The sequence below is a fragment of the Leptopilina boulardi genome, unplaced genomic scaffold (assembly GCF_019393585.1).
Source record: "Leptopilina boulardi isolate dan_hultmark-lab unplaced genomic scaffold, ZJU_Lbou_2.1 LbouV2_392, whole genome shotgun sequence".
Classification (NCBI taxonomy): Eukaryota; Metazoa; Arthropoda; class Insecta; order Hymenoptera; family Figitidae; genus Leptopilina; species Leptopilina boulardi.
Window position 1 is genome coordinate 2,556,231 of NW_026137965.1, and position 19,576 is coordinate 2,575,806.

At 24.0% G+C, this 19,576-nt stretch overlaps 3 protein-coding genes across 4 annotated transcripts; all 3 read right to left on the minus strand.

The window, feature by feature from the left end:
* Positions 1-2,133: 2,133 nt before the first annotated feature.
* On the minus strand, positions 2,134-13,651 carry LOC127288552 (uncharacterized). 2 transcript variants are annotated; one of them, XR_007844059.1, is made up of 4 exons: positions 13,309-13,651; positions 5,289-5,392; positions 2,734-2,924; positions 2,144-2,362 (listed from the first exon to the last, which is right to left on the minus strand). XR_007844059.1 is itself a non-coding variant. In XM_051316067.1 (3 exons), the coding sequence occupies exons 1-3, from the start codon at positions 4,090-4,092 to the stop codon at positions 2,216-2,218; spliced, it is 351 nt and encodes a 116-aa protein (XP_051172024.1). In that variant the 5' UTR covers positions 4,093-4,286; the 3' UTR covers positions 2,134-2,215. The 2 variants fall into 2 exon arrangements, 1 of the variants encoding a protein (XP_051172024.1); XM_051316067.1 differs by lacking the exons at positions 5,289-5,392; positions 13,309-13,651 and adding an exon at positions 4,080-4,286 and having other exon boundaries at positions 2,134-2,362.
* A 2,041-nt stretch (positions 13,652-15,692) lies between these two features.
* LOC127288547 (1,5-anhydro-D-fructose reductase-like) lies at positions 15,693-17,462 on the minus strand. Its single transcript, XM_051316061.1, has 7 exons — positions 17,267-17,462; positions 17,030-17,197; positions 16,849-16,965; positions 16,579-16,773; positions 16,288-16,500; positions 16,030-16,178; positions 15,693-15,913 (listed from the first exon to the last, which is right to left on the minus strand). Exons 1-7 carry the CDS (start codon positions 17,339-17,341, stop codon positions 15,871-15,873), a joined length of 960 nt encoding a protein of 319 aa, XP_051172018.1. The 5' UTR covers positions 17,342-17,462; the 3' UTR covers positions 15,693-15,870.
* Positions 17,463-17,538: 76 nt separating this feature from the next.
* On the minus strand, positions 17,539-19,488 carry LOC127288548 (aldo-keto reductase family 1 member B1-like). The gene is made up of 8 exons (XM_051316063.1): positions 19,318-19,488; positions 19,144-19,245; positions 18,883-19,050; positions 18,655-18,771; positions 18,258-18,452; positions 17,989-18,186; positions 17,762-17,910; positions 17,539-17,686 (listed from the first exon to the last, which is right to left on the minus strand). The coding sequence occupies exons 2-8, from the start codon at positions 19,219-19,221 to the stop codon at positions 17,644-17,646; spliced, it is 948 nt and encodes a 315-aa protein (XP_051172020.1). The 5' UTR covers positions 19,222-19,245; positions 19,318-19,488; the 3' UTR covers positions 17,539-17,643.
* Between the last annotated feature and the right edge of the window lie 88 nt (positions 19,489-19,576).

Genomic DNA, 19,576 nt, shown 5'->3' on the forward strand with positions numbered 1-19,576 from the left:
CACACATACATACATCCGGACAATTGATCAGGATCTCATATAACATGTTTCTATATAGAGGAAAATTTGTTTTCACCATTTTTAAAAAGTTTATAAACGAAAGGACTACATAGCTTCCTCCACGAGGAAGCAAAAAGCAATGAAAACTTGATCCTTTCGGGTTGAACGAAAGAGAAGGAACAAGATATATAAAAAAAAAGGGTCTTGAATATTTATATCGAATGCCCCAAGTCTGCTGAGCTCATCTTCCTCAGTTTTAGTATACATATATATAACCTACATTACAAGAAATACTTTGTACTTTCTGTCATGAGAATCTTCTATATATTCTCACAGATCACAAGGTCAACTATTATTTTAGCCTTGATGTGTAAAATTCAAAATACACATCAAAGTATAAGAAATTTACGTACTTTTGATTTAAATACATATTAAATCAGGTTGCGGGTTTCTTTTTCCTTTTTTTTAAATAAATTATAGTTTATTTTTTTTTAACTCACCAGTATAGAAAATCGCACCTCGATCTTTGATTTCTTTTCTTAAATTGAGACTTTTGGTATAAGTATTTTTAAACTGGTTCTTTAATTTGTAGTTTCTTTTCTCTTTTTTCATTTGCGTCCACAATTAATTTCTTTAATAATCCAGTTAATTAATTGAAAATCCTATTTATTACTCCAAATTCTGCGGCATTATGTGATGAGCAACGAATTCACCTGCGAAAAAAAAATATTTTTAGAATAAAAATAATTAGTTAAAAAAATAATTTTTTCCTTGACTATTATTTAAAATATGACCGTCTATGTTAGATTATTATAAAAAATAATAAATATTAAATAATAATTAATTTATTATTAAAATAGTTTGTAATAATAAAAAAATAAATAAAATAATCTTTAGTAAGTTATTGAAAATTATTGAGTAATTCAAGATTTATAGATCATACAGTTTTCTCGCACAATCTAAAATCAAAAAGCAATAAGATTCATTTGTTATTAAATTTACTAAATTAAACATCCGCATCTATAATTCATTGTTTCAAATTATATATGTATATTATAAATTTTGTGCACAAGTAGGTATAATATTGTGCGCGAGATGTGAGGAAATTTGAAAAGAAAAAAAATATTTTCAATTGGAATTTGTAATAATCTGTCAATCATTTTAAGAAATATATATTTATGGGATGCAAACGCTTTGAGATGCGATTTTATATATTACATATAAATTTTGGCATTTTGCCAAATTCACCAAAGGAAAATTCATATATAAAATGATAAACTGGTCATTTCAGTCCAGACTCTGCTGTTATATTTTCAAAAGGAGTGTTCGACCATTTAATATTAAACCACATTTTGGAACAAGAATTTATTCACACCTAATTTTTTTTATAAAAAAATTTCTTTCTTTTGTTTAAATATTAAATTCGGATAGAAAAATAATATACAATAAAAAAATTATTTAAAAAAAATAAATTTTGAAAAATAATAATATAATAATATAATTAAATTTTGAAAATGTTACGGTATTTTGATAATCAATAAAGTTTTGATTAAAATTTCCTTTTGAACAATTACTATGGTTAAAAATTTCATTTCAATGCGATGCGGGAAAATTTGACACATAAGTCGGAATCGGAATTATAAAAACGTGAGGAAAAATTCAAGTTTACAGGGATTGTTATTCTTTACCTGCCCACTTTGTCACCAGGTAAATAAGAATTCTAATTCTCAAATTGCCACCAGCAAGGTAATAATTAATACATGTGAACTAAACACCCTTCCTTTTTCCCATTTCTATTCTATTTCCAATAAATTTTCGAAAGAATATAACCAAAAATTTATAAGTTCTAAATTTATCTAAAATTAATTACAAATTAGAGCATAAATTCCATATTCCATTCATTTAAATTAAAAAAATTTGATTAGTACGAAGAAGCGTTCTCTATCTATTTTTCTACCTGCATGATATTACTCACAAACGTTTCTTAACGATGAAACAAATTTGTTTCCGATGGCTTTTGAGTTAAATAGGAAAAAAAAAAGAAAAAAAAAAAGGTGACTGACAAAATAATGTTGAAGGACATTGTGACTTTTACTGAGCTATTTGGAATTTGAGAAAACTTTCACCTCTTCTGACGCAGTATATAGTCATTAGAAACATGTGGTACCGAGCGCAAACACATGTTCGTCGAATAGGACTCATAAATGCAAAATTTCTATCCTCTTTGCCTCACGGTGGAAAATATAAATTCTACAATAGGTTTTTTTTTTGTATTTTTCTCAAAAGAAGTGCTCTGAGGATTTAAGTTCCGCCACATAGAATATTTTTCCAATTTTAAAAAGTCTCCACAGAAAAAATGAATCTATTAAAAAAAGAAAGAAAATTAGTTTAATTAAAAAAGAATTGAAAAGAAAATGTGAATTTATCTCTGAAGGAATTCTACGTAGGAAAAGAGTTCATAAAGTCACGGTTGTCTCCAAGGTACTAAATTTTACTTATGTACTTTCAGGGTGGTCTAAACGATTGATAATTTTGAAATAAAAATCCAATTAACTTGAAATAAAAATACAGAATATAATTTTTGAGTTGCAAAATTTGAAAAATGACAGAATTATTTATTTGTAATTTACCCGGTAAAATTATAATTTTTAATTTTGGATTTTCAAAATTCGAGTTTTTATTTTTAATTAAAATTTCTAAATTTAATGAATAATAAAACTGGATGTTACTTACGGTATTTATAGTTAAACGATGAATAATTTTTGAATGAAAGAGATACTTGATTTTACAAAAGGGATATTGTACCTTCCTTCCTTCCTTTCTGTCGATTTTTATAAATGGCAACAAGTGCCTCAACAATAGCGCGACCTGCCTCCATTGTACACCTGTCAAAAGTACCTGTTGCTGTCGACAAGCTTTTTCTTCTGAAATATAAACATCAATTTTACACTATTTTCACTTCAAAAGTATTACAAACCACAATTTTCATTCATACATAAAAATAAAACTTATTTTCACATTTAGAAAAAAAAAAATATTTACACTTTATTCGTTTTTTTTTTAATTACGAAATGAAATTCGAAATTCCAAAATATACAATTTTTTTTATTTATAATTGTATTTTTTATTTTTAATATTTTATAAACATTAAAATAAAAGTCTTATGAAAATTATTTCTATCTTATAAAATTTGTGTGAAATAAAATTTTCATAATTTATGAAATAAAATTTTCCGTATCCTTTATTAGTGAATGATTTATTACTTTATTTTTATTTATTCTAAGTTTCGAGTTTAATGTTTCTTAAATCCTCTTAAGAAGTCAAAATGCATGTTTGTGATTGCAGAAAGTATATAAGAATCACGTGAAATAAACAATATTTATAAGTTTCACGTCTGGTCGAGCAAAAAAAAAAAAAAATCGGTAATGTTTAAAGGGGATTTTACAGAGGGATGTGAAATAATATTATGAAAACAAGTAATCCACTTATATAGGTAGCTACAGGGGCTGCTGAACAAATTCAGAAGCGTGAGTAAATTCTCATTTTGTTTTCAGTGCAAATTCTCAATTTCCTATAAGTCGAAAAGTGACTTTTCAGGAATATATTTTCCAAGGACATCAGATATATATCCCCGAATAAAATAATAATAATAATTTACTGTACTTTATATTCCTTATTAATAATTTTAAATATCTTTTTTAATATTTATTCTAGGCATAAAAAATAAATAAAAAAATATTTTCTAAATTTAATTAAATATTTATAATTTTTTTTTTAAAAGTAATTTTTTTTTGAAGTAATATTTTTCAATAAGAAAAAAGGGGTTTTCAGTTAACCACATGGAAAATCAAGGTTGTTGGTTTTTTTTTCCTTTTTTTTTTTTGATAAAGCAAACCCTTTTTTTTGCACATAAGTCCTTCACTTGACAAAAATCCTGAGGGGCAAAAATCCTCACAAGTATTAAGTGGGAAATTTTACGGTCTCATCTGGTCGTTGATGGGGGCAACACGTGCTACCTGTTTATGCTGATGTTTATGGGATACCTATCCGGTAAAACTAACCTTTGCCGAAATACTCACTTCTGGTAAACATATGTTGAACGTCTGTTGAATGCCATATAAAGTGGAAAAAATTTGGAGACCACGTGCCCAAAACTATAAAACTGCATAAGGCATATACCTTTTAATGAGATTCAGGTCACGTTAAAATCTATCAGGAAAGTCTCTCACGGCAATATTCTACACATGTTTTCCAGATTTGACCCGCGCAATATCAATTTATGATATACATTCAATTCAAAGACCAATTAACCTTGACTTTTTCATATATATATAAAAAATTTCTTCCCTCTCTATAAATGTGAATTAGTCACTGACTTTTTAAATTTGATTTCCTTATTGTTAATTACTAAATAAATTTAATTTAATCACTAATTGAAATTAATAAAATTTTTCTTAATAATTTATTTTTATTGAAAAATAATAAATAAAAAAATTATTAAAAATAATAAATAAAAAATTACTAAAATAATAATAAAAAAATTATTAAAAATAATAGTAGGTACTGAAAAATAAATTAAAATAGTTCCGGCGCAATTTTTTGTAAATTTATCAATATTAATTTTTCCTGATAAAAATTATTTTAGGAACATTTAATTCTGATTATAATTCCAAAATGTAAATAAAAAGAAAAATGAAGTTTTTCATAAAATTATATAGAAGAAATAAAATTTTATCGGTAAATAATTGTCTGTATGTAACGAAAAAAAAAAATTAGACTCGACCTTATTTTCATTTTCAATATTGAAATGAGCTTTTAAACAATTATTATTATATGATGACTTAGCTGGTACTAAATTTTTGCCTCTGGAAATAATACAATAAGTGTGGTTGGATTATACCGGTCCAATAAAAATTGGTCCTCTGGAAAATGTTTCTCTCAGCGCGTATCGCATGGTGTGAAAAATCTTTGTCATTTTGCAGGTATAAATATATTGCCACCAGCAAAGTATCCATTCAAAAATGAAAATTTTTGGTTTTCCCCAAAAATTGTCATTAGAATGCCTATTCAAGTATTAAATATACCCGCACCCTAATATACTAAGGGATTAAAGTGATAAACCTTATTTTTAACTATTTTTTCACTATAGTTATATATTAATATATAAATAAAATAATTTTTCAGGCCCTTAACATTTTTTTTTCTTTTTTTTTTTTATTATAGGACGAAAAAGCGAAGAACCATAAAATTTTATATTTCAATTTTAAAAGAATAGTTTTCCAACTTACACGTCTTTGTATTTCAACTTCCGCTGTCACCGATTGTTTATTGTTCCAAGAAATCGCCCTGCGGGACCAACGCATCGTCTTTTTTTTTTGCTCTCTTTCTTTCTCTCTCTCTGTAAATACAAAAGGGCGATATATAGTTGAGCAAAAAACTTCCAACACTGTGGTTTGAGTTTATTTAAATTCCACTGACTTTAAACTATCAGAAATGTATAAGGGTAAAAAAAACCGCTTTCATATTCAGAGAAAAATAACATTTTGACTAAAAGTTCTGAAATATTGATTCAAATGAAAATCAAGACCACCCGTAATGATTTTATTATTGTTTAATAATTATTACTGATGAAATAACCTCTAAATAAAATAAGCGTGAATAAACTTTAAAATAAATTTGTTACAATTTTCATTTGTCAGTATTTCGTTATTTTTTGAATTTAATTTCAGCTGAAATTTTAATTTTTTTCTAATTAATTACATATTTAACAGAATTTCCATTTATTGCATTTAACCGAATTTCTATATTACAAAATTGTTTATCAATTTACTAATTTTTTAATTCATAAAATTTGAATTGTACGGACTTTTTATTTCATTGAATTTTGAGTTTTAAAAAATTATTATTTCATCAAATTTTTATTACATTAGTCATTTAAAATAATTTATAAATTTTTATTTTACAGAAAGAATATTAGAATTATAATAATTACAATAATAAATATAGTTCGAGTAATATTTTAATTTAAAGAAAATTTTATATTCAAAATAAATTAATTTTTTTCCCTACCACTTGTTTGAATCAAATAATTAAAATTTCGATTTTGCCTAAAAAAATTAATGATTTTTTTGATAACGAAATTTAAAATTACAAAAAGAGCCGAAATTTTAATTTATTTGACTTAATAAACATTTCTAATAAGTGATCGAAAAATATTATTTTGGTCCATTCAAACCAAGGCTTTGTTAAAATTTACATTAGTTAGAATTTCATTATTTTGAATAATTAACGTTTAGTCGAATTTTTATTTGTTCAAAAATTTATATTAATTTACAGAATTCTCAAAAATTTGGATTTTTATAAACAGACTTTTTACTTGTCCGAATAAATATTTGTCTTTAAATATTCAATTATTATTATTATTATTTATTTATTGTTTTTAATTATTAATTATTATTTCTTTTACTATTGAATTATTTAATTATTTGTCTAAGAATTCTGTAATATGGAAATTAGTACAAATAAAAATTTTGTCTCGAAAACAATTCTTTCTAATATTCTTTCTGTAAAATAAAAATTCTTTTCTGTCTAAAATTAAAATTTAAGCTAATAATAATTACCTATGTCAAATTCGAATTTCATGAAATAAAAAGTCTGTCAAATTTAAATTCATGAAATGAAAGAAATTAAATTTTAAAAAATTTAATTAAATTTGCGATTTCAATGAAATAAAAATGTAAAATTCGAATTCAATGAAATAAAAAGCCTGTAAAATAAAAATTCGTTTAAGTAACAATTCTATAATACAGAAATTCGGTTAAATGTAATTTCTGTTATATAATAATTCGAAGAAATGGAAATTCGGCTAAAAATAAAATTTAGCCAATAAAATTCTGCCAAATGGAAATTTTAACAAATTAATTTTATATCTTATTCACACATTTCGAAATAAATTAAGAAAAAATAATTAATTTTTGATTATAGATTTATTTAATTAAATTTAAATTTCTGTTTATTTAAATTTATGTCAAAAATAATTGTATATATACTAATTCATTCACGGGTGGTTTGAAATTTCTAAATGAGCCTTTGGATTGGCGCAAATTTATATATATATGAAATTTGGCTTAATTTATTCCGAAGTGAGACATTTAGTTTGCTTAATATTTTGACGATATACTCTTTGGCCAGAACGGAATATATATGTATAGAAAAGGACATAATTTCTTAATGGACGATAATGAGAATGAGACATGTGTTCACCAGACGTCTTCGTAAGGTGCATGATGGGAGTGAATTATAATATTTCTTTTTATTACAGTAGCAATGTCACATCTCTAGAATGCTTATTGTTATTACACTGAATAAAAATTGTAAATAAAAAATCAGTTTTTTTGCTAAACTTTTGTTGAGAAAATTTAGAATAAAAAATCCAATTTAATTATATAATTATTATTTTAATTATGCGAAAAAATTAATAATGAGAAATTATAAAATTATAAAATTAAAAAATGAGAAATTATAACAAAATAATAATTGTAAAAAAAAAAAAATAAAATAGAAAACAATGAAATTAAAATTCTTGAGAAAAACTGAATTTCCGCATATTTCTATAGATGTAAAATAATGAGAGGAAATGGAAAATAAAAAGAAAAATACGTAAAGTTCTTGAAAAAATGTCGGCAACAAAGACCGCAAAAATGGACAATGTCCAGGATGCTAAAAAAGTGGAACTACTATATTACCCAAATATAAAGAAGAGAGGTGCTCTCCTGCTGAGATGAATTATGTGGGGACTATCCTTAATTTTTCAACTCTCAACCATTTGAAGGGGCGTTTTTTTCTCCCTTTAAACAGTTGGTACACCCTACACAACATAAAAAGCGATGCAGGAGAGCAAAAGAACATCCCTTACCCCCTGGATTTAATTTAGAAAAAAAAAATTTTAGTTAATGATTTCTTTACTTTTTTTTTTTTAAATTTTCAAAAAAGAAACAATTTTTTTCATACAAAAATTTTTTTTCGTATATACAAAATATTAATTAAGTCTTAAGTTTCGAAAAAAAATAGTTCAAAAACAGAATTTCGATTTTGATTCTTGGAATTTAAGAATTAATAGAAGGCACGCGTAACTTTTGAACCCAGGAAACGTATATCGTGAAATTTCTCTCTTTTCAATCGTGTCGTCGAAAGATTCATTGCTTTTTTCTTTTAAGAAGATTCAATATAAATGTAAAAAAAAAGCTTTTAAGATTGTACAGAAGCTTTTTTTTTTAAATAAAGCCTATAGGAACAATTTTCTCTACAAAATCGGAAAAAACTCCAAATAATGATTAATATAAATTAATAAAGATTATATAGCATAATTGATATAAATAATTGAAATATTAATTTTAAATTTCAACAAAAAAGAAAGAACAAATTTCAAAATGGAAAAAGCCATTTTTACGGGATGCTTTGAAAGATAGAATATCTCCACGCAAAGAAAAACCTGTCTCTCTATTGGTGCGAAGCAAAATACTTTCACAGGTAGGAACTCCGCCCATATAAAAATGGAAAAAAAACTATGGTATTTTTTCTTCTAATTTTTATAGAAAGAATATCAAAATTGAGCTTCATAATAAATATTAATTAAATTTCCCTCAATGAAAATTAAAAAATGAATTTTGAAAATTGAAAAAATGAAAAATTTGAAATATATTTCTTTTTCTAATTTTTATAAAAAAAAATATCAAGATCAAGAGCTTTATAATATAAAATTATAAATGTTTCTCTCAATAAAAATTAAAAAACGAATTTTGAAAATTGAAATAACAAACCTAAAATATATTGAATATTTTCTCTTTTAATTTTTTAAATATCAAAAACGAGCTTCATATTATAGAATTGTGAATGAAATTTTTCTCAATGAAAATTAGGAGAAAAAAAATGTTGAAAATTAAAAAAATGACAAATCTTCCGAAATATATATATATATGCACATAAGAGAATAAAGCCGCAGCATCCATAGGGTTTTTGTATATGTCTTTTTAACGACAGATTCACACCGTACTTCCGCTTTCCAGTGGTGCGTCTCAAAGTAATTTTTAAGAATATCTTCCTTTTGACACTTGCCGTAAATCACTCTCTCCCTATCATCGAAATTCTGTCACTATTAATCTCTCACTTTTGACTTTTTAAAGTCCATTATCTTTAGTGGAAGACAAATTTTTAATAAAAAGAAGAGAAAAAAAGTGTAAATTTTAATTAAAATTTTGTTTTCAATTTTTTGTTTTCTTTTAGAAATTTTCAAATTATAGCAAAAAAAAACAAATGGAAATTTATATTTTTTTAAATTATGAATAATTTTTATCAAAGAATTAACAAAAAAAAAATCCTTTTTTGTTCAATTTGACAATATTTTGAGAAATATGTATACAATGGTAAAATTGTTTTGAGAAAGATTGAAATAGACTTAATTAGCGATTAGATTAATTTACGTATGGACATATAAGAATAAATTCTAGGAAAATTGAAACCACAACTGTCAAGAGTCGTCAGAGATTAATGGTTGACTGACGGAAAATCGGCGTCTCGCTTTTGCGCATTATATTAATGATTCCCACGCCTATTTTCAAAGTTTTAGTTATACATTTTGAAAATTATTCATAGTTTTAATATTTAAATTAAAAAATTTATTCCAAAAACGCATTTTCCGTTTTGGTCTTTAATTATAGAATTCTTTACTCATATACTGTGATTCGACTACGAAAATAGGTAAAAAAATTTTGTTGAATTCAAAAAATAAATTAATTAATTAATATTAAAATAAATAAATAAGTAAATATTAATTAATATTTACTTGAAGCAAAATAATTTCTATTTGAATCAAATAATTTTTTTTTACTACTAAAAGTGAAAAAAAAAATTTATTTGATTTCCTATTATATTAAATTAATATTTACTTGAAACAAAATAATTTCTAGTTGAATCAAATAAGTTATATATTTGCTATAAACAAATACATATTATATTATATAATAATAAAATGCTTGGTCTGTCCTTCTGTCCTAACTTGAAGTTGGCCTTTTCTGATTTTACGTGTTTTTTTGAATAGTAATCTTATGACGTGTCAAATTTTGACAATATTTTTTCTCATTTTCGCCAAAGTTGTATAATTGTGTTTCCAAATTTCGAAATAAGTTTCTTTAAAATTCCAAATTCGAAAATTCAATTCACGTAGCTGAAGTACACAACGTTTAGCAACGAAATTTTTTTTAAAGTTGTATATTGATTCAAAAATTGTATACAAATACAAAAAATTTATGATGAGAAAAAAGATGCGCCAAGAAATTTCGTACAAGATAGTAATTTGAAAAAAATTTATTTTTAAAAATTAATTTTTAAGGTACCAGGGGCCAACGAATACCTATTAAATATTAATTATAAAAACACAGGCCTCGAATCAACTTAAAGACACAAAAAGTTGTTTTAGTCGAATTAAATTCCAAAAAAAGTGGATTTGTTTTTTATTTTAACAAAAAAATATTTTACAGATTTTTAAATAGAAATTTTTTTTTAATAATAATCCTTTTCGAAGGGTTAAAGTTGAAATTTTTAGAAATAATTAAATTTCAAAAGATATTGTTAATTTTCAAACAATTATTAAATTTTACAGAACTAAAAATAATTTATCAAACAATTTTTGGAAAACATTTTTTAAATTTAATTGAATTTTCAAAGATTTAAAATTGAGATTTTTGAAATTAATTGTAACTTTAAGTGATTTTTAATTAAAATTTTAGATAATTTCACTAAAAAATTATTAGAAAAATTACTTAATTAATTAATTAATTAATTAATTAATGGACAAAATACAATAATTTGAAAATCATTTTTAATTGAAAAATGGTTTCAGATAGTTGAATTTTCAAAGAATATTATTAAAATAGTTAAAAATAATTGAATTTCCTTAGAGTTATAATTGAAATTATTAAATTTCAAAAAAAAAATTTTCGATGGAAAATTTTAGAAATAATTAAATTTTAGATGCTTTTAAATTCAAATTATTGAAAATTCAATTAATTTTGAATTCAAATTTTTGAGAATAATTAAATTTTATTTGATTTTAAATTTGGAAAATAATTGAATTTCAATTCATTTTGAATTGAAAATTTTAGGAAATAATTGAATTTTAATTGAAATTTTGGATAATAATTTAATTGAAGTTCATTTTTGATTGAAAATTTGGATAATTAATTTTAAATAGAAATTTTAGAAAATAATTGAATTTTATTTCATTTTAAATTGAAAACTTGTTAAATAATTAAATTTTAAATTGAAAATTTTTATAATTATTGGATTTTTAATTGATTTTGAATTAAAATTTCGGGTAATAATTGAATTTTAATTTATTTTGAATTGAAATTTTTAAAAAATAATTCAATTTTATTGTGATATTTTTTTTTAAATTATAAACAATTGTTAAATTTCATAAAAATTTTAATTGAAAAATAATTTTGATATAATTGAATTTGTGATGTATTTCATTAAAATTATTAAAAATAATTAATTTAGTGAAGAATCATTTTAGTTCAAAATTTGTTAAATAATTGAATTGAAGAAGATCTGAAGAAGATATCAATTTTATACTAAAAAAATGTATTTTATTTACATTTTTTTTCAAATGTAAAAAAAAATGTCGCATTTTATTAAAATAAGTCGATAAAAGTCATATTTTTGAAAAAAGTCGGAAAAAGTCGTATAATCCGAGGCCTGTAAACATATAATTTTCATTATTATCATTTAATATGTAATAATATTCTAATAAATTAAATTATTATTGATAATATTAATCTTTAATTTCTTTATAACAAAAAATGAAATACTCAATTTGGCGCGCGTTTAATTTTGCTAGTTTGTTAATAAAATAACAAATGAAATTTTGAATCAATTTTTTAGTTTCAAGACCAAGAAAAAGTAATGCGTAATCCTTATAAAAAAAAATGAGTAGTCGAAAATATAACACGTTTATGGAGATAAGATTCCACATGTTCCACATAAAGAAGAGAAAAAAAAATATGAATGACGGGAAAATATAATAATAATTATCACTACCCCTTTTCTTCCGTTCATCGTAAATCGTCACAAAAATAGAGATTCTGTTTTGAATGGCTTAATTTGCCAAAATTGATAATTTATGTATTCTTAAATGTATATATGTATCCAAACTCAAGAAAATTGAAATATTAAAAAATTTCGTTTTTTTTTTAAATAAAACAATATCCGAAAGAAATTATTCTCAATTTTTTTCGGTTATAATGATTGATGAGGCGATCGTCGCGGTGGCGTCGGCGGCATTTTTTAAAATTCTACTTCGTCCATTTTCTTCTTTCGACCCTTCTCTAAAGTTCTAAAGGTCACAAAAAGGGGAGGAGATGTCTCTCCACTAGATGATGGGTCAGGACTTCTTTCACCGCTTGCGCTAAGAAAACGATAATTTAGGACGAGAAACAAAAATAATTGATTTTAAATTTCCTTTCATGTAAACGATTTTATCACACCTAATTAATTATTCAAAAATCGAAAAAATGACCCGAAAAAAAAAGATTTTTCTAACCGGAAGTGTGAAATTTCAATTCTACTGAAATGTAGATTATGAATTAAATTCGATAATTATGTGCATTTCCAAAAAGAAAAAAAACGAAAAATCCTAAAAGAAAGAGTTTTTCGATTAGAGCATATAATAAAATAAAACACGGAATGTCGCAGCTGTCTGCTAAAAATCCGGTTCACATGATTCCTTTTTTTTCAAGTTTTGCTTCCCTCCCCTTTCATCAGTCCTTCTTTTTGCGATCAAATAACTTTACATTTACAAATACGTAAAAAAGGAGCAAGTTTTTTTCTTTTCCCGTAAAGAATAAAATTTTGACTAAAAAATAAAATTTTATTTTGTTTTGTTAAATAATAAATTGTTAGGATATTATTTTAACTAAAAAATAAAATTTTATTTCGTTTTGTTAAATAATAAATTGTTAGGATATTATTTTAACTAAAAAATAGATTAAAATAAAATGCAACGATTTAATCTATAAATAATTAAAATAATCCATCCAAAAATTAAAATTACAAATTATCAAAAATTGAACTTTTATATTTACGAAATACAAAAGAAAAAATGCTAATTTTTTATAGTTTCATTTGCAATACTTTTTTAAAATCCCATATACTGTGAAAGTAAAAATAACGAAAAAAGAACATATGTCAGGAAAAATTTGTACTAATTATGTTTGATGCTTTTTGTCAAAGGGAAAAATTTTTCTTTCTCACTTGCCTTGTCAATCTGTATATACATAAAGACGACGAAATGGTGGTTGGACTATACTACAAAGTAGACTCTGCCTGTCAAGAAAGTAGCTGTCAGTTTCGAGTTCACGACAAGATATGCTGCTGATGCAAGAAAGGGTGAGAAAGATTGGAAGAGCCTTTGACGTCGCGACATCGTCATGCCATCGTTTCTTCCGTTTCCTCCATTCTGAGTATTCGTCGGTCCAACATCAAAATTCATGTCATCTAATTATTATAATAAGAAAAATTAATTCTTCCTTTTTAATGATTTATAAATCCTGTCTCTTTTTTTTTCCTTTCATTATAATTTGACTTCTAAGCTGCTTCTATGAAAATTTTTTTATTAAATTATACAAATTAGGAAATAATAATTTAAGTGTTTAAAAATCAAAACCTACTAAATGAATAATAATAATATAATAGAATAAAAATAATAAATAATAATAATAATAATAATAATAGAATTTAGTTTACAATTTAATAATGGAAAATTAGTTCCTGAAGTAGATATAATTAAGGGAAAACAGATTTTTTAAAAAAAAAGTTATAAAGAGTTATATTACTTTGACATTTGAACCCGAGAAAAATCAGGACGAAATTAAGTTGACACTAAAAAGCGTCGTAAATCGTAAAATGTATAGGAAAAATGTTCCGCTTTTCTGTTTCGAGTCGTGGGAAAAAAAATGTATAATTCGTTAATGGATGCACTTGAAAAATACAAACATGTCAAGAAGGGGGAGTTGGCCATTTTCAAAAAAAAAAAAAACGTAAATCAAACACCAGATGCTAATTCACTATTCAAAATGTAATAAATAAAAATAATGTAACAATAATCATTATGGATATAAAAAACAGTTATTTTAATTAAATTAAATTAATTTAATTAATTTTAAGTAAATTTTAATCAATATTAAAAAAAAAATTAAATTAAGGAATAAAAAAATACATTTAACAATTTTTCTGGTAGATTTTGCATGGTGCAATAAATAAATCTTTATAGGTTAAACCATGGATATTAGGTACAATGGAACGTAATAATAATAATTCAGTATTACTTCAGTACTATACTTTTTGGGGAAAACCGAAATTCAGAAATTGAACAATTTCTGCTGGTGGCAACTACCTGCTTTTGACAAATTTGAAGAATAGAATTTTAAAGACGTATTTCCCCATTTCTGAATTATATCCGATTTTATGATTCACAATATATAAAGGGAAACAATTTCCGATTTCCCCCCCCCCACCCTCGTTCTTATAATAATAAAGTATCAATAATTATAAAGACTCACCGTTTTTTTTTTGCAAAGAAGAAAAGAGCGTGTTTATTTTTTTTTTATTTCTCAGTACTATTTTTCCACTTTTAGTTCATTATTATATATAATTTTTCCATTTGTGACAAATATTATAATTTTTCAAAATATCATAGATTATAGTTCCTTTAGTGAAAAATCCAATAAAATCAAATTGAACGTCATAGAAGAAAAAAGTTAGGTTAGGATAAAAGACGCCTCCATTTGTTTATTATTGTTTTGAAGAAATTCATTTCGATATAAAAAATTCTTGTTTTTTCTCTATTACTTTCCAGTTTATGACAGTAATGAAACTTTCATACGTGTGTAATATATGTAAAATTAATTAAACTAATTATTTTTCCGAGTGCGTGTGCAACAATATAAATTTTCACTGCCTACTTTTAACGTAATAATTTAAAATGTAACTTTATGATGTTGCGACATCTGTCGTTAATAAAAACGAAACATTTTTTAAACATAAATTGTTTTTTACTTCCGGTGTCAGAAAAATAAACAAAAGCAAAACCCGTTATTATTGTAATTGCGTGCGATTATTGCTCTAATTATAATAATTTCGAAGAGAATAAACTCAAGAATAAAGATTATTTACGTGTGTGATGTAAAAAAAATTGTTTTTTGTAAGTTCTGTTGTTTAAAAATCAGTCTTCGTTGTTTACGGAGTTTGGTTTTTTAACAAATTAATTTTTACGCGATTAAATATGCGATAAGGAATTTTGAAGTTATTAATTAAAATTAAATTTCGTTTATTAATAAACAGAAAATAATAAAAAGTTTTAATAAAATTTGCAGATTTGCGGTTTCCATTTGTTTCGGTTTTGGAAACGTAAACAAAAGTTGAGGTTAAAATTAATTAATAAACATATGCAGTTATAATTTCTCAGTGTAATTTAATTGTGAACTGTTCAGGTGTTTTTAGTGTGAAGTGAATTTTTAATTAATTATTTTAAACAATAGTGTTATATAATAATATTGGACAGTTAAACCAATTAATAATGATAAAAATAACTGTCAAATATATATCTTCGAGGATTATGATATAGAATTTACCAAATGTGAGTAAAAAAATTTGTTTATTTAGATAAAAAGTAACAATTATAAAGATACCCTTCTAAAATATAATGAACATTAGATATTTTTTTTTTATATAACAATAATTAATAAAAATTTCCAATTGTTGCGATTTTCATTATCCCTTAGGTATTTCCTTTTTGTCGTTTTATATATTAGTTAATTAAAATGGAATTCCGTAAGGATAGTATTTATGATTTTTCAAACTGAAATACAATAATTTTTTTTTTTTTAAAGAATACAAAACTAGAAATAAAATATAATTTTAAAAAAACATTAATTTTGAATAATAGAAAAATTTTATTTTTAAAAAAACACTTACTCTTCCAACGTTGTAAGTCGTTTTCCAGTTTCCAAAGATTCGAGAGTTTTCATTTCATTGTCTGTTAGTTGAAAATCAAAAATTTCAAAATTCTCCTTTATTCTCGATTTCGTTACTGATTTTGGAATAATAGCAGCACCAATTTGTAACTGGAAATATATATTTGTATTTTATAAAATAGAAAAAATTTGATATCTTCATTTTGTTTGTTTTCAATGTTAAAAATTTTAAAAAAACAATTCTGGAATATAAACTTACAATAAATCGTAAGGCAATTTGTGCTGGTGTTTTATTATATTTTTGTGCAATTTCAATAACTTTTGAATTTTCCAAAAAATTTGGTATTCCTTTGTCTCCATAAATTGCAGTTGTACCGGGTCTTCCAAGTGGACTATATGAAGTTATCGTTATATTATTATTCTTGCAAAATTCTAATAATCTCTTTTGATTAATATTGATGTTAAGCTCCACCTGTATTATTTTAAATATTAAATTAATTTCAAGTATTACAGAATTTTCAAAAATTGGAATTCCTTTTTTTTAAATTACTTGATTATTGACTGGTTTTACAGTTGCCGCTGATAATAATCTTGTTATTTGTTCAGAATTAAAATTACTGACGCCAATACTTTTCGCGAGTCCCAAACGAGAACATTCTTCAATTCCTTTCCATGTTTCAATGTAATCTGTATCGGTTGCTATTATTTTTTCATCAGAATCACGTGGAAGTAATTCATCACCTTCCTATTTAATTAAAATCTATTTTTATATATTCATAACTAAATAGTAAATAAATTTATAAAAATTGAATTAATTTACCTTAAAGGCAATTGGAAAATGCATTAAGTAAAGATCAACGTAATCTAAATCGAGATTTTTTAAAGATTCCCTACAAGCTGGAACCACTTGATTTTCTTTATGAAAAGTATTCCAAAGCTAAAATATTATCAATATAATATGAATTTATCACTGTAAAACATAATACATAAGGACAATTTACTTTTGTGGTAACAAAAATATCTTCTCTTCTAATTGTTCCATCTTGAATTTTCGCTCGAATAGCTTTTCCAATTTCAGTCTCATTTTGATAAAAAAATGCAGTGTCTATGCATCTATATCCTATATCAATGGCGTTTTTAACAGCTTCTTCTACTTCATTCGGTTTAGACTTGCAATGGAATTTATTTTCGTATTATTTGTTTTCACTTCAAAAATTACAATATATAAAATATTTTACCTGAAATGTTCCCAAGCCAATTGCTGGCATTTTTTTTCCATTATTAAATTCTATAAAAGGTATTTTCGAACCCATATTTCAAAATGTTTCACTTTTTTAAAAGAATGCTTGTCTGAATTAAAATACTTTAAGAACTGAAGGTTTTTTATTTTCAAAATTCTAATTTATATTTAAGTCTTATCAATAATGATAATAAAAAAACTTATACTTGTGGTATGGACCCGCGGTTTTCCTGGTTTCCTCTATTGTTTTTAATTACGCATTTTATTCTCGAACAATAAAATATTTATACAAGAGAATAAAGAAAATACGCTTCTTATCGTTCAAACAAATTTATTGTGACTGTGTTAATATTTTTTTATAAAATTCCAAAAACGCTAGAAAGGAATATTGAATGGATAGTATTTGCTATTTTTTGCCCTGAAAAAGAATAATATATTTATATTATATTTATTTTATTGTAAAATTAATGTGAATTCAAATTTATATACTTACTCAAGGTAACCACAAACTCTTTCTTCGGTTCCAATAGATTCGATTACACTCATTTCTTCTTTTGTTAATTCAAAATCAAAAATATCAAAATTCTCTTTTATACGAGATTTAGTCACCGATTTTGGAATAGGAGCAACACCCTCTTGTAACTAAGAATGTAAGAAACAAAAAAAATTGAAAACTAATTTAAAACAAATTAAATAATAAATAAATTAAATTTTTTTTACCAAAAATCTAAAGGCAATTTGCTCAGGTGTTTTGTGATATTTTTTTGAAATCTCAAGAAGTTTTGGATTGTCCAATGAATTTTTAATACCGTGACGATTTCCTGGTCGACCCAATGGCGAATATGCAGTGATTGTTATATTTTTTGTTTTGCAAAATTCAATTAATTTCTTTTGATTAAGATTTATGTTAACTTCAACCTGAAAAAAGATAATTAATTAAAAAGAATATAAATTTAAAAAAAAAATTTCAAATTAAATAGATTAATTACTTGATTGTTAACAGGTTTTATTGTTGAATTTTCCATAAGTCTAGTAATTTGTTCTGAATTAAAATTGGAAACGCCGATACTTCGCGCAAGTCCTAAACGGGAACATTCTTCCATTCCTTTCCAAGTTTCTAAATAATCTACATCAGATAAAATTACATTTCCATCCGCGTCTTTTGGATTTAATTCTTCTCCTTCCTGTTGATACAAATTAACATTTTTATTAATGTTTAACAAATTTAAAAATAATGTTCCAATTTCAATTGATTTAATACAATTGTTGAAGATTTTAATTGAATTGTAGAAAAAAATAATAAAAATTTACTTTATTTAAATTAATAATATAATATTGTTTTCACGCGTGTATTTTTTGCTAGTTATTAATTAAATTTTTTTTTACCTTTTGAGCAATAGGCCAATGGACGAGATATAAATCAACATAATTTAGACCTAAATTTTCTAAAGATTTCTTACAAGCCGGTACAACAAGATTTTCTTTATGAAAAACATTCGCTAGCTGAAAATTTGTATAATAAAATTTAATTAGGTTCATATATTGAATTTTCGAATTTTCTTATATTTAATATTAATAATTAATTTGGGTATAGAAAGTGATTTTAATTTTTACCTTTGTAGTTACAAAAATATCTTCTCTTTTCACTGTTCCGTCTTTTATTTTTTCTCTAATTGCTTCGCCAACTTCTTTTTCATTTTCATAAACAAATGCTGTGTCAATGTGACGATATCCATTTTCAATTGCAAATTTTACAGCTTCTAGAACTTCTCCTTCTTTAGACTGTAATAATTTTAAATTCTGAATTAAATTAATATTCTAATTCAATAATTTTTTTTTTAATTATATAGTAAAGTAAATATATTTTTATCTTACCATGTACGTTCCAAGGCCAAGTATTGGCATTTTATATCCATTGTAAAATTCCAAGAATGGCACATTTGACGAGCTCATTATTTAATTTTTATTTAACTTGATCTGTAAAAAAGCGAGAAATTGTATTTTTACCATTTTTTAAGTTACATAATTTGTTTTTAAATAAGTACTTACTCTGAATTTAAATATATTTTTTAATTTTAAATTCTATCAAACTTTAGAATTGCCCGCATGTGATAATAAACAGTTAAGATAATAAATTGACTAATGGTTGTTTACTCTTGTAAACAGCAGACGTCCTGGTTCAGCGCCACTTCTGTGCGAAAGCAGACGAACTTACAGTGTCTGGTGTCTCAGCTGATAACACAATGATGTAACCAGGCGAAAAATTACAAAATTAACAAGAAATATTTTTGAAATTTACACGAATTCA

Excerpts from the sequence above, each read along its gene's own strand:
- LOC127288547 (XM_051316061.1), bottom strand. The coding sequence starts at position 17,341 with ATGGGTTCGAAAATACCTTTTATAGAATTTAATAATGGAAAAAAAATG. Across the intron at positions 16,966-17,029 it reads ATATTTTTGTTACCACAAAA|CTTTGGAATACTTTTCATAA; the intron begins GTAAATTGTCCT and ends ATAATATTTTAG. Across the intron at positions 15,914-16,029 it reads CGACTTACAACGTTGGAAGA|TTTGAAAAATCATAAATACT; the intron begins GTAAGTGTTTTT and ends ATTGTATTTCAG.
- LOC127288552 (XM_051316067.1), bottom strand. Across the intron at positions 2,363-2,733 it reads ATCGTTTAACTATAAATACC|ATTCATTTTTTCTGTGGAGA; the intron begins GTAAGTAACATC and ends TTTTTTTAATAG.
- LOC127288548 (XM_051316063.1), bottom strand. The coding sequence starts at position 19,221 with ATGAGCTCGTCAAATGTGCCATTCTTGGAATTTTACAATGGATATAAA. Across the intron at positions 18,453-18,654 it reads ATTGGCCTATTGCTCAAAAG|GAAGGAGAAGAATTAAATCC; the intron begins GTAAAAAAAAAT and ends TTGTATCAACAG. Across the intron at positions 17,911-17,988 it reads AAATTGCCTTTAGATTTTTG|TTACAAGAGGGTGTTGCTCC; the intron begins GTAAAAAAAATT and ends TTACATTCTTAG.